A 13,952-nucleotide genomic window follows, 5' to 3' on the forward strand; every position below is an offset into this window, starting at 1 on the left:
TTTCTTTTTTGTCGGCCAACCAACGGGGGATTTTCTGAGGAAGGAGGAACCAGAAATCCTCCTCACGTCCCGTCGATTTGCTGGCATCGCGACACTAGTTCGTCCTGACTCTCTCCTTCTCTCTCCCTCTCCCTCTCCCCACTGCATGTCATCCACTTCCGATTATTATCCCCATTCTTACCTACGGATTGAACTAAATTCCTCCCGCCAGTTGTCTTTCCTGCTGAATCGTTCCGAAATCAGATCGGAACTGCTCCTCTCCACCTGCACCGGAGTGTTTTAGTCTCGTCCTTCCGCCGTCTGGCCTGCCGCTGTATTGGACGATGCGCATTCCTTTTATTTATTTGCTGTTCATTTGATTTTATTGCATCTGCATTTTATTTTCTCTTTATTTGATCCCTCCCCCTCCGTTGGCCCTCTTGCTCTTGCTCCTTGGTTTACTTGACCCCACCTTTTTTTTTTTATTTTTCCCTCTCTCCTGCTGGCCATCTCTCTCCTCTCTCCTCCTCTCCCTCGCTCTCGCCCTCTCTCGCTTTCTTCCTTCTTATCGTCCCGCCTCGCTCATCCTGGAGCCGTCGATCGCGTCGGGCATTCATCTTGATCCCCATCAACAGCACCTCGCTCTCCATGAGGACCGCCATTCGTCTACCGTGCCGCCTCTAAGGGCTGAACCATGCGATAGAGAGTTGGTCTCCCACGCCAGGGGCATCTTGCGACCTCCACTGTCTTCTTGGCTGGCCGGCCGGGAGACTGCCCATGGCAACATCATGTTCGATGCCCAATCTGATGGTCTTCCATCGACCTTGGCTTATGTGACCAGTATGTCCCTCCGTTCTTTCCTTTTTTTCCTTTTGATTCTTTTCTGCCCCTCCAGATCCCCCTCCCTTTCCCCCCTTTTAGTTTGCTTTGCAAATATGACCTGTATCAATGATCGCCCGTTCCTCGTCCATGGACTTGACTTGACATCTACATACCACTGCTTTATCGCCGACCCCCCTGATCTTATCGATTGGGCAGACATGTCCATGTACGTTGCTGACGTCGCCTCCCTCGTCGCTTCGTGCGCATGCTAGACTTGTATCCTTCAGCGCAGGCTACTTCAACATGTGATGCTGCATCTCACCCACTTGCTGCGACGGCCGGCATGTCTTCAGAGTCGTCCGTCCCCAAACCCCGGGGCCAGACCGCAGGTGAGTCTGGATACTCGGACTGCTCGAGTTCGCGATTCATAGCAACCCCCAACTGCTCCGATGATGGACATCCCACGGATCACCCGCTGCCAGCCACACCCGCGGAGGATCCCCCCAAGGTGTCCTTTGAGGATTTGGCCGTCCGTTATCGCCAGAACCAGCACAAGCAGACCCGCCGCAAGAGGCTGGAACATCGTCTTCATGCCACCAAAGTGTCCATGGGCATCTCCGCCCGTTTGGTTCGCGTGGGAGCCGCCGTCCAGCGCGGCCTAGTCGACCGCCTGAAGCATGACGACAAGGCGAATTTTATTGCTCTCTACCATACCATGATTGACCTCCAAGGATCCTGTGATTCCGCATTCCGGCGCCACTTCCACCGGCAGGACCCGTTGGAAGACTGGCCATCCTCCCCCGAGGCGGCCGTTGACCGTGCCCCGGATTTTTTCCTGCAGCTGAGTCCCCAGTCCAGGGCCGATCTCATCGGGATCTTGCAGTCGGTCCGCACCGATGCCCAGTTCATCTTCGAGCGCTTGTGCAGCTTGACACCCGGTCAGCTGGGCGCTCTGGTCTCGTCCTCGGCCCCGTCGTGGGAAACCAGTGATCTTTCGTTCCCGTCGGCCTCGCGGTCCCGGAACACTTCATTCCCCAGGCGCAACCCTGCGTCGTCCATTCCTTTCAGGGACCATGTTCTCGCCTTTGAGAGAACCGATGCTCTGTCTATTTTACTATTTAATGTCTTTGCCGCCCCGCTGGATTCGGATGCCCCCGAAGCCCGGTTGCGCCTGGATGTATGGTCTTCTGTCTGCGCAAAGCTGGTCGCCGACGGCGGCAGTAGGTATTATCCCCTTATCGGCAACATCCTGGCCGCCTGGGCCACGGGCAGTGATTGGAAAGCAAAGCCCAAATTTGAATTATACCTGATGGACATCCTCCAAACGGGCGCCTTCCTGTTGGAACACGTAGAACCCCCGGCCGGGCTGAGTTTTGACGCGGAGCCGATCGACCCCTTGAAAACTGACGTGGCCGAGGAATTCTTTGCGTCCGCCGTTGATGGTCTGTTCCAACTCCTGGACGACCCGGATGGAGGGCTCCCGCATGCGGTGATGGAACTGAGCAAGGCCGTCTTGCAGAAGTTGGATCGCCCGGATAGCCGTGATCGTTTCCTCGAGTTCTTATTTGTCCAGTGGTTTTTCTCCAAATTCTTATACGGCGCACTAACTTATCCTGAGGTATGTCTCCTGAAACGGTCTTTTGAGCCCCCCGGGTCTAACCACTTACGCTTAGGCACATGGACTTTTGCTTGACTTTTTTATCAGGAAGGATGCCCGCGAAAAATTACTAGGACAGGTCGGACTCCAGGCTTACTCTCAAGTATATGCTATCCTTCGATCAATGTGTGTATACTCTCATTTCCTGTTCTCCCGAGACCTTTTTCGAAAGCCGACCAGCGCGCTAACAAGGGCGCAACGCTCTTTTTACGATAGGCGTCACTTTTCTATGGCCCGCCCGACGGTCAGGCAGCATGTTGAGCGCATGCTCAATCGATTTGCTTTCACGCCGTCCGATCTGCACGTGTCTCGTCAGCAGCTCTCATATGTCAGATCCGTAGAGAGAGAAGATTCGCCAGCCGTTTTTCTGATGCTCTCCTCCTCCGACATTCTCACCGTGTTGAATTCGTTGTTCCCCAGACCGCCATCGTCCGTGTACAACGTTTCTACTCCATCCTCGGGCGTTTCCACCACATCTTTTGCCTCCCCATTGTCTCCCCGGGATAAGCAGATGACACCCTTGATCGAGCCCGGATTTTTCCGGCCTGTTGGTGATAGCCACATGGCGCAGTACTCCACAAGCAGGCATCTCTTCCCATCGGAAATGGATTTTCTGTCTTTTCCTGAGAACTGTCTCAGCCGCAACGCAGATCGAATTCGCTTTGAGCTGTCCGATCTTGGCGACACTGATGGTCGCGCGAACTTGGAGCCACCATCGGCGGAAGATTGGGCGGTCTTCTCAGTCGCACAAGGCGGACAACGGCTCATCTGGGGTCTCTTTGCTGACAACCAATCTAGCTGCGCAGAGACCTCTGTTGATGATGTCCAATCCACTACCTTGGGCATGGAAGATAACTTTGAAGCTCTCCAGACTGCTATTGTGAAATTAATCCAGGAGAATCCTGCCAGTGACCACAGTGAGATTGGACTGCCGTCTCACGATCCCCACTATGGCGGGGGCCTTTCCCTGAAGCAAAGATTCAACCAGGCCATGGCCACCTGTCACCATGAATCCGATTTTATCGGGGCCCACTATTGGTGGAACGCTGCCCGCCAACTTGTTCGCAGCGTCTCCAACACTCCGTCTCGCGTGGCCAATGACTCCTGGATCCTAGGCCCAATGTATACCTCGAGCATTCGCTCCCTCCAGGCATCTCGGTCAGTTATCGATCGCTGCGAAAGTGATTTTGTCGCCCTTGACCGTCACATGCAGCGGCTGCAGCGAACCATGAAGGATACAATGGCCACCGTGACGAAGCTGCGGGACAAGATGTGGTACATTACTGACGTCAGGAATTCCATGCGATACGAGGATGCAAAGCATGTCGCTCTTGCGTTGAAGACCATGATCCATTCGGCTCGCCTCCACAAACAGACATCGAATGAGGGCCGATCACGCGGCAGCGGAAGATCTCTAGGCGGCTCGCTCCTACAGAAGCCGGAGTTGCAGGTCATGAATGTAATGAAGGCTCCGAGTAGCCAGGCTGGCCCCAACAAGCTCTCTGACGAACAGGTCGATCTGATTCGCAAATGGTTGTCTCACAACAATATCGATAACTTCTGCAGAGGGGAGGAGCGCATTCACCGGTTCTGCTACGAAGTGAAGTCGAGCATCAACCGACTTGTCGGGGAGACCATGGCCGAAACCCCGGTGCTCTGGGCGAGCGAGTTATTCCACAAGGAGAGAGCCAAATACGAGGGATCTAGCAATCGTAGCTTCCTGGGCCTGTCTTCTGGACTGCGGCCTTTCAGCGCCGCCAACGAAGATTTCGGACATTCCTCGCAGACATATGGTAACACGCTTCGTCCATCGGATTCCATTTCCAGGTTCTCGCAGGACCTCCCTTCGTTGAATCGAAAGACTTCCTTCCAAAGCCTCATGTCTGACAAGTGGAGAACTCCGCGAGAACCTTCAATCGGGGATGTTTCCTCCATGGGCGGCTCGCCAACGAGAGCAGCCTCTATCTCTACAGGCGATTCGTGCAGCACTTTTTGGTCGGCACCGCATCAGCCGACGAATTATGCTCCGAGTACATCCAGCATATATTCCCGCCCCCCTTCGATGCTGAGTGACACCGTAGGTCAGCAGCCTCGTCGGAACGAACGTAAATCGAACGGGAAAAGCACCTTTCTTGATGATTTGCGACAGACGCTGACAAGCCTACTGGTGAGCGATCTGGGCTCACCGGTCTGGAGCTGCGGCACCGAAACAGACGCCTGGTTTGGTAATGCGGTGGATCAAAAACGAATCCGAGCTCAGATGAAAAAACGCACCCAGATCAACCGGTTTTATGCGGATTGTGACGAACGGCTGCTCCGTCAAACACTCCACCGTACACCGTCCAACGGGCGAAGAAGCAAATCAGTCGGGCCATCTGATCAAGCGCGACACGAGGACGCCGCATCTTCAGTGCCCGACGAGCCCGCCGGGCTCGACTGCGAAGATCAGACACCATTTTCGTACAACATGATCTTTCGCCGATTAATCGAGGTCTTTTCTCGGCACAGCAACCCGTTTGTCAAATTGAAGGCGCTCCGTGACTTACGGGCACTAGTCATCGCCTCGCTGAATTCTGGTCCTGACGACAATGCCTTCTCTTCGACCCAAGAGCCCAGTTGTCACCGGGGAAGTCGCGCGTTTGGTCAAGGGGCGAGACTTACTCGTCACAGCTTCTCGCAGCTTGGATCTCGAGGGCGGGTCGAAAAGAACACCATTCACACCCCCACGTCACCGGCCGCCGAATCAATTGTTTTCGGTTCTCGGCCCTCCGACTATTCAGCTCCGACGGAGAAGCAGATAGTGGACGCCTTGCGCGACTTGCTGCTCGAGGTGAAACCGAAAACCCTTTTCCGAGATTTGCAGTTCATATCCGCGTTTGTTCCCGGGGACACGCTCAATAAAACCGATAGTGGGACTGCATTCCTGCAATTCGGACTGGCGGCCTTGAGCCTAAAGGACGAGATTTGCCAAAGCATGGTTGAAATTGCGGACAACATTGTGTCCCAGGAGCTTAGTCGACGTCACCCCCCTCACGGGCATGACATGAATCCCCGGCCCGGCCATGGGATCGAGGACGCAGCGGGAATGTGGATCATCACCGCTAAAGAAGGCAATCCCGTCGCGCAGAGGGAACTGGCGATTCTCTACCTCACCCACCCGGAGCTCCTGCCGCGCGTTACACTGCCGCTCACGCTGCTGCGGGACACGTTTAAAGCCGAAATGATGTATCGGCGTGACAAGGATTCCAAGTCGGACCCTCAGAGTTTGTGCCTCGCGCTGCACTGGATGCAGCTGTCGGCCAATGGAGGTGACGAACTTGCGCGGAACAGGCTTCGCGAACGAGAGGAATTCGATTCCATCGCCTAAGTGCTTGCTTCCACTTGTGACTGTTCAATTCCAAGCTTTCTTTTTTATCTGTACGCTGAGTTTTCTTTCTTTTCTCTTTCCTTTGACGACTTGATACCATTTATGACCTGCATCGTGAAATTTCTTATCTTGGACCATCTAATTGGATGACTTATCCCCGGAGCACATGTCACCTTTGTGTTGTCATTTCCAACGATTGGAACTTTTTTTCTTTTCTTTTTCTTTTCTTTTTCTTTTCTTTTTCTTTTCTTTTTCTTTTCTTTTTCTTTTTCTTTTTCTTTTTCTTTTTTTTTTTTTTTCCTGTTTCCTGCTCGTGCGGGAGTATGGAAGACCAATATGCTTCACTTCTTTTCGTTCATTTTCCTCCCATCCTATTACGTTTATATACTTTTTTTTGTCTTCTTCTTCTTCTTCTTCTTTTTTCTTTTACATATCTGGTTTGAAAAATATTCCCCTATACACGTACTTCCGAGGGTGGCAATCTGCTTGTCTGCTTTTTCTCTCTTTTCTTGCTGGGATTTTGGAGTACCACTGCCATGGGCTGGACTGTAGAGACTATAGGACCGGCGGACATCTGTTCGGGTTTGGGCATACAATTCCATACACGGTATCGCATTGCATTCCATCGCATGATAGCATCGAATCCACGCATTTGACACGAGCTCCGGGTCTTCCTCGTAGAATCCTCGTATCTTCCTCGTCGAATCGGCCTGCCTGACGGGATGCCTGATCGACGTCATCGCTGCCCCACGTGCCCCTTCAGGTGAAACCACAACGTGACGTTTCTCCGACTTTCCCAGACTTCCTTCTTCACCGTCAACCACCAGACACCTCCTTCAAATCCCTCCTCAGCTGCCTCCCTCGGTGGCTTACTCGTATCTCGCTTTACCCATCTGCTTTGCGCACCGCCATCAGCCGATCTGCTTAGAAGACGCAGTGCCCCGATCGTCCCACCGCACTTATTGGCTGACCACTCAAGCGGCTGAGACCCCCCGCCAAAAAAACCCGCCTGCAGCCTGTGACGGCAGCTTTTTTATTTTATTTTATTTTATTTTTTTTCTTTCGATCTCGATTTCGATTTTTTCCCTCTCCATTCTACTTGGTGGCTTCTGATTTTTAATACCATCTGGTTCGACCGAAGACATCACTTCGACTACATCTTCATCAATAGACTTGTGAATCGTTGTCCCTTTACAACATCCGACCGACCGCGCGACAGCCTCCGTCGCATTCCTTTTACGATGACAATGGCACAAGATATGGACGAGATGCACAAGCGGCCTAAGGGTTGGTGCCCAACGTCTTCTGGGATGGGCTGTCAGACTAACTGGCTTCCCAACTGATAGGCATTCTCAAGAACTCGAGCTCGCACAGCGTTCTTCGAGCGTCGCACGCCAGTGAAACTCTCGCCCCGCCAACCCCGGCTATTGAAACCGCGGACAACAAGGAGCTCACCCTCCAAAACACCCTCCAGAATGCCGGGCGCCGTCGATCGTCCTCCAATACTCGTCCTGGCACCTCCTCTCGCCGCCAGTCCCTCGCCGACGTCAAGGACGATGAAAACTCCCCGCGACTGAAATGGGACGAAGCGAATCTCTACCTCACGGAGCAAGAGAAGACCGCCAAGATGAAGATCGACGAGCCCAAGACGCCCTACGCCCCGCGCTACGACCCGGCCGAGGACGAGGATGAGATGCAGCTTGCGGAGGCGGAAGAGAAACTAATCGATGCACAGGATGTGGTGGTGGATGAACTGGACGAATCGACGAAGGCGCCCAAGAAGGCTGTTGCGGAGGATGAGATCCCCGAGCTAGAGCTGGGAGACCCGGAGGAATCTCTCGCCAGCGGGGCGCATGCCCGGGGGGATGGTCGGATCGTGCGCGGCCGCAGCCTGAGCAATGAGTCGCACCGAAGTGACAAGCACGTGGTGGTTGGTGCCGGAGAGGCGAATGGGGAGGCTGGTTTGGGCGAGGATGGGATGGTCACCGCCGAGGAGGCTCAGGAGAAGCACCGTCAGTTCGAACGGCAGCGGAAACGACACTACGAGATGAGAAATATCAAGGAACTTCTAGCGTACGTGGACGGCTTGTCCGCTGTTATCCCCTCTCCTAACCCCTCCCCCTTTCCCCCTTTCCAGTGCGATCTAACCTGACGGTGGTTCTAGGCATCCCGAGAACTTGGACGAAATGGACGAGGACGAGGATGAGGCAGAAGACGTTCAGTCGCCCCCGATCCCTCCTCCGGTGCCCCAGATTCCCGGGAAGTTCTTGAACGGAACGAAGTAAAGACATGCCCGACACGGAGCGTCGATTTGTAAATTTTGCATTTCCTGTATATTCCCCAAGCGATCATTGCATCCGAAGTTGTTTCATATTGACGGGTTAAAGAACGTGCCAGAGATGAGAAGGGGGCAACACAAGAGGCATCCGTTAATTGATATTGATTTCCCCCTCCCCTTTTGTTTTGTTGATTGAGCAGTCATTCACATTCATCCTCTGCGTTTTATTTATTTTTTCTATTTTCTTTTCGATTCCATATCCCTGGAGATAAGACAAGCATGAACAAGAATGGTTGCCTTGAGAACTATGACACACAGGCTTTTACCTGCAGGAGAGGTCGGTGCTGATTGCTCCTCTGCTCATCTTATTATTCCTGTTTATCCCTTTAGAGAGCAAAGTTACTCCGTGGTGAACATGTCGCCGGACCAGAGTAGGACAGTTGCTGTCAGGGGCGACTGGTCTCGAGGCCGTCCAAGGCGCCAACACAGCAGCTCCACCGGGCAACGACATTAGCCCTGCATGATCCAGTCGAGACCTGCAGGCCACCGCGAAGGCAAGGACAACGGGGGGGATGAAACATGCAGCGCGTAGATTAATTGGTTACTGGAGGGACCGAAATAGAAACCGGGGTGTTCGACCATTCCTCCGTAGGACTATTGGGATCTGATCGGTGGTTGAACCTTGACTTGTGTAATGAGTCATGCCACTTGGACCTGGATTGGACACGTCGAGAGGGATCCCTGAGCCTGAAGGACTCTGGTTTGGACGGAGGAGTAGAATTGGAGGACTGGCGATGGGCCTTGGGCCAGAATGTGAGGCATCCACCAGGACTTCATTTGCAGGCTAATTAACTTGCCAATTAATAATAATCGCTCTAGACTACTCCGTCAGATGGAGCAGGAATGGAGCAGGGATGGACCCTAAAAATATCCAATTTGCAATAATCGGATAATCCCAAGCACGACGCCGTGAATTAATTGTTGGCTTTATTTAAGACTCCCGACTGCCTCGTGACTGCGCTCCATGTGATCTGCCCTCCTTTTGTCTTCTTGTCTTTCGCTCTTCCGCTTCCTTCTCTGCTTCCCCCACCACCACTTCCTTCATCGAATTATCGCCTCTCGCCTCCGTTGACCTATCGCTTGCTTTTCTTTTTCCCATCGTTCCTGTCTCCTAGATTTCCATTCCCACCCTCAGTCATGTCCGAGCAACAAGACAAAACTGCGCCTCCCGCCCCGGAAGTCGTTGAGAACAAGCCCGTTGAACCGGCCTCCGAGACCACGGCTGCTCCCGCCCCCGTTCCAGAGGCTCAGCCCGAGCAGACACCAGCCGAACCGGCTCAGAAAGAGACCGTTCCCGCGGAACAGCCCTCGGAGACTGCTCCTGCCAGCGAGGCTGCGCCCGAAGCTGTCCCCGAAGCTGCCCCCAAAGCTGCCCCCAAAGCTGCCCCCGAAGCTGCCCCCGAGACGACGGAACCCGCTGCGCCAGCCGCGCAGGAGGTGAAGGACGGGCAGCAGGAAACGCCCGCCGCTGATGCGAAGCCCGACTACCTCACCAAGAACCCCTCCTTGGGCCAGCTCTTGGAACGACTGCCTTCCATCCTGTCTAGCTCCGGTCATGACGAAATGTGGGGGGTCCCGCTCAAGGACTCTGCTGACGCCCCGACGGTGAACGTGCTGATCAAGTTCCTGCGGGCCAACGAGGGCAATGCGAAGCTGGCGGAGGAGCAGCTGACCAAGGCGCTGCAGTGGCGCAAGCAGATGAATCCCGCCGCGCTGGTGGAATCGGGGCGTTTCAATGCCAGCAAGTTCGGTGGCCTGGGATATCTGACGACATATCAGGAGGCGGATAACAAGGAGCTGGTTGTTACCTGGAACATCTACGGTGCTGTCAAGAACATCGATGATACCTTCGGGGATATGGATGAGTGCGTTACCTGTTCCCCCCCATTTACGTGGCCAATGCGGCAGAGTATCCTAACTCCTATCTAGGTTCGTCAAGTGGCGTGTTGCGTTGATGGAGCTGGCTGTCCAGGAGCTCAAGCTGGCCCAGGCAACTTCGGTGATCGAGTACGATGGTGAGGACCCATACCAGATGGTCCAGGTTCACGACTACTTGAACCTCAGTTTCTTGCGACTGAACCCCAACCTCCGAGCCGCCACCAAGAAGACCATTGATGTTTTCACCACGGCGTACCCCGAACTGCTGCGGGAGAAGTTCTTCGTCAACGTGCCGTCCCTCATGGGTTGGATGTTCGCCGCCATGAAGGTTTTCTTGAGCAAGAACACCACCCGCAAGTTCCACCCCATCTCCAATGGCGCCAACCTGGGCCGGGAGTTCAATGTTGCCGTGAAGGAGAAGCTTCCCAAGGCCTACGGTGGAAACGGCCCTGCCCTGCAGGAATCCGCGAAAACCGTGAAGCTGGAGGAGGAACCCGTCCCCGCCCCTGCGGCGGCCCCGGCTCCTGAGCCGGAGAAGGAGGCCACTAAGGTTGCTCCTCAGGAGGCGCCGACTCAGGATACCGAGGTCCCTAAGGAAGAGCCCAAGAGGGAAGAACCGCCCAAGGCCGACGCAGCCGTCACGGCCCAGGAAGCCCCCGTTGCCGGCGAGGCCAAATAGATGAGATTGATCATGGTCTCCCGGTACGCTGGCAGCAGGAAGAAATAAAGAAAGAGAGAAAGAAAGAAAGAAAGAAAAAGAAGAAAACAAAAGTTAATGGTAATGGTATGGATCGCTGGCTTGATACCCGGAGGACTCTAGATTTGCGATTGTTTTGTGATTGTTTGAAGCCTTGATACCTCGAAACGCCGTGTTTCCGCGCCTCGGATTTATAGATCCGGTGGCTTAAGATAGTAATTTTTAATTAGTAGAGCAGAAAAAATCATCCACTCCTCTTCTGCGCAGAGCCAGTCTTGAGTTTGTTCGATCGATGTAGACGCGCTACGGGGAGCGACTTGTGCCCAGAGCGCAGGGCCGCTCGCCTTGTCTTCCGCCTTCCCTTTGCCTTCGCTCTTCTTCAGTCTTCACTCACCGCGCCAGCTCTCTCTCACTTCCCTCTCCTCCCTCTCCCCCTTCCCGGGCGTTCTTTCGGCTTGCAGAATGTGTGCCGCCTCTCTGGACCATTTCAGCCTCCCGTAATCGAACCCCAATTTTACCCTCTCAGATCCCTCCACGAGCGAGCACGGCTTCGGCTATCGTCGCTCACCAATCAATCGACAACCACGCATCTCGCCTCTCCGATTCCGGCTCTCTCGGCGTTCCATCTCGCCCTCTGAAGAGGCCAGGCCACGATGTCCGTTTGGAACCCGGATAATATCCGCGACGTCGCGGAGTCCGCGGGGATCGCCAACATCAACGACGACGTAACCGAGAACCTCTCCCGCGACGTGGAATACCGCATCGCTCAGGTGCTGGAGGAGGCGCTCAAGTTCATGCGCCACAGCCGTCGCACCCTACTCACCACGCAGGATGTGGCCCAGGCCCTGCGCGTATTGGATGTCGAGCCGCTGTATGGATACGAATCTACCAGGCCGCTGCGGTTCGGCGAGGCTTCTTTGGGCCCCGGACAGCCGTTGTTCTACGTGGAGGACGAAGAGGTGGATTTCGAGAAGCTAATCAATGCGCCGCTACCAAAGGTGCCCCGCGAAATTTCGTTCACCGGTACATTTTCACCCCCGTCCCGACATTTGATCCTGATGAGGTGCGTAGATTTCCAAGGGTGCTTGGCTAATAGAGGTCCTTTCTGAACAGCACATTGGTTGGCCGTCGAAGGTGTGCAACCATCCATTCCTCAGAATCCCACCGCCGCCGATTCGCGAAACCTGGAATTGATGTCCAAGGGTCCCAACGCCAACTCCACGCTGGCCGCCATGAGCGGCAGCGGTAATGTGGCCGTCAAGCCGCTGGTGAAGCACGTGCTGTCGAAGGAGCTGCAGCTATACTTCGGGAAGGTCTGCAACGCATTTCTGGACGAGTCCAGTGAGGAGTACCGTACGTCGGGCTATTCCAGTCTGCGCGAAGACCCAGGATTGCACCAGTTGGTGCCGTATTTCGTGCAGTTCATCTCCGAGAAGGTCACCCACGGCATGAAGGATATCTTCATTCTGACGCAGGTGATGCGTATGGCCGAGGCGTTGGTGCAGAACAAATCGCTCTACGTGGACCCTTACGTGAGTCGCACACCCATCGGATGATGTTTGTCGAAGGATGTTTGTGAAACTGACCGGCCCAGGTTGCATCGCTTGTCCCTCCCATCCTGACCTGCCTGATTGGCCGACAACTCGGCGGGAATGCCGACTTGTCCGAACAGTTTGCCCTACGGGACCTCTCTGCGTCTCTCCTTGGCAAAATCGCCAAGAAATACTCCCCTTCGTCGATGACGCTGAAACCGCGACTCGCTCGGTCGTGCTTGAAGACGTTCCTCGACCCGTCGAAGCCATTTGGCGCCCACTACGGCGCCATCATTGGTATCCTTGAGGTTGGCGGCGCAGAGGCGGTGCGCGTCTTGATTTTGCCCAACGTGCCGACGTATGGCAACCTCCTGAAGGACGGCATGGCGGACGACAGTGCGCGGCGGCCGGAAGCCGAACGGGTCTTGGAGGGCCTTCTCGGCGTGCTGGCCAATCTCCGGGAGGGACGCATGGCTCTAGCCAACGGTGATAGCGGAATAGTCACCGACGAGGTACGGCAGCGACTAAACGGCGCGGTGGGTGAGTTTATTGCCAGCAAGATTAGCGAACGCGGCCAGGTGCAGCTGGCGCATGCCGTCCTTGACTCATGAACCTGATTTTTCTCTATCCCTCTCTTTCTTTTCATTTTTGCTTTCTCTTTTTCCCGTTCGAATATTTAGAGAACTGGCGGTGGGACAAGCATCATCATGGACGTGGATTTTCTCTTGGGGTCCAGTGCGTTCGAGGCGTTGGATCGGCGTATTTCCTTTCATGTTCGTCTTTTTCTTTTTCTTTATTTCTTTATTTTTTATTTTTTTCCCATTTCACCGTCAAGGGCATCGGGGGTCAAGTCCATACCACACATACTATCGAATGCCAGCGTTGGAAATCCACATTGGCTGTAATTTAGCCTTTTCGCAAGTGACACAGAAGCAGGAAGCAGGAGCGTTACACGACGTAGGTAAAATGATCCCACAGGACATCGAGGACGGCAGGACCAGCTCTATGGCTGCCTTCGCCATGCCAGAATGCCGAGGGTTTGTACGCAGTCGCCGTAAACTTCTGGAGACGACGGAAGCGTTGCCTGTCGATCGCTCGACGTCACCGGCTTATGTCATCCCGCCTTTGACTGACCGCTCTCTCCATTCGGCAAGGAGCCGGCAGAAAGAGCGAAAGAAAGAAAGAAAAAAGAAAAAAAAAAAAAAAAAAGAAATACAGCGGCGGAGGGAATTTGCCTGCGTTTGTCGCACGACCTCCTGCACTCTTTTCCTCTCTCTCTCTCTTCTTCCTCTTCCCCCCCCCCACTTGGCCATCTCCATCTTCCATCTTCTCACCTCGAAGAGATCGCTTTTCTCTTCTCAACCTCCCTGGTCAGATCATCGGTTAGTCCCCCCCTTCTCTCTCACCAATCAATTGTCTTCCCCTTTCTCTTCTGGTCGGGTTTTCCAGGACGATCGCATCTGACAGATCAGGTCTGCCTGCCCAACTCAAAACTGCCGGTCCGTTGGCGCCCCGCGACTTTTTTTTCCGGGCCCACACATTGACCAGCCATAAATATTCCTTGGATTTAATAAATATCCAAGTGCCCATCTCGACGAACTTCCCACCCCACGTCGTCCTTTTCCCCCTCCCCTTCTCTCTTCCCTCGTTGTCCTCGTCCCCTTGGAGCGAGGTCAGCTCAA

The 13,952-nt window shown here is 54.4% G+C and overlaps 4 protein-coding genes across 4 annotated transcripts; all 4 read left to right on the forward strand.

Moving 5' to 3' along the window:
- Positions 1-1,066: 1,066 nt before the first annotated feature.
- On the forward strand, positions 1,067-5,825 carry P170DRAFT_350350 (uncharacterized protein; the record flags this gene model as incomplete). Its single annotated transcript, XM_024843794.1, has 3 exons — positions 1,067-2,419; positions 2,475-2,584; positions 2,675-5,825. The coding sequence occupies 3 exons, from the start codon at positions 1,067-1,069 to the stop codon at positions 5,823-5,825; spliced, it is 4,614 nt and encodes a 1,537-aa protein (XP_024707176.1).
- A 1,194-nt stretch (positions 5,826-7,019) lies between these two features.
- P170DRAFT_433770 (PP1-complex regulatory subunit GLC8) lies at positions 7,020-8,128 on the forward strand. The gene is made up of 2 exons (XM_024848570.1): positions 7,020-7,112; positions 7,172-8,128. Exons 1-2 carry the CDS (start codon positions 7,073-7,075, stop codon positions 7,975-7,977), a joined length of 846 nt encoding a protein of 281 aa, XP_024707177.1. The 5' UTR covers positions 7,020-7,072; the 3' UTR covers positions 7,978-8,128.
- Positions 8,129-9,016: 888 nt separating this feature from the next.
- On the forward strand, positions 9,017-11,026 carry sfh5 (CRAL/TRIO domain protein). The gene is made up of 2 exons (XM_024848571.1): positions 9,017-10,028; positions 10,093-11,026. The coding sequence occupies exons 1-2, from the start codon at positions 9,301-9,303 to the stop codon at positions 10,718-10,720; spliced, it is 1,356 nt and encodes a 451-aa protein (XP_024707178.1). The 5' UTR covers positions 9,017-9,300; the 3' UTR covers positions 10,721-11,026.
- A 365-nt stretch (positions 11,027-11,391) lies between these two features.
- P170DRAFT_453458 (TATA-binding protein-associated factor TAF6) lies at positions 11,392-13,307 on the forward strand (the record flags this gene model as incomplete). The annotated part of the gene is made up of 3 exons (XM_024851361.1): positions 11,392-11,761; positions 11,852-12,270; positions 12,333-13,307. 3 exons carry the CDS (start codon positions 11,392-11,394, stop codon positions 12,879-12,881), a joined length of 1,338 nt encoding a protein of 445 aa, XP_024707179.1. The 3' UTR covers positions 12,882-13,307.
- Between the last annotated feature and the right edge of the window lie 645 nt (positions 13,308-13,952).

Source organism: Aspergillus steynii, assembly GCF_002849105.1.
Source record: "Aspergillus steynii IBT 23096 chromosome Unknown P170scaffold_2, whole genome shotgun sequence".
Lineage (NCBI taxonomy): Eukaryota > Fungi > Ascomycota > Eurotiomycetes > Eurotiales > Aspergillaceae > Aspergillus > Aspergillus steynii.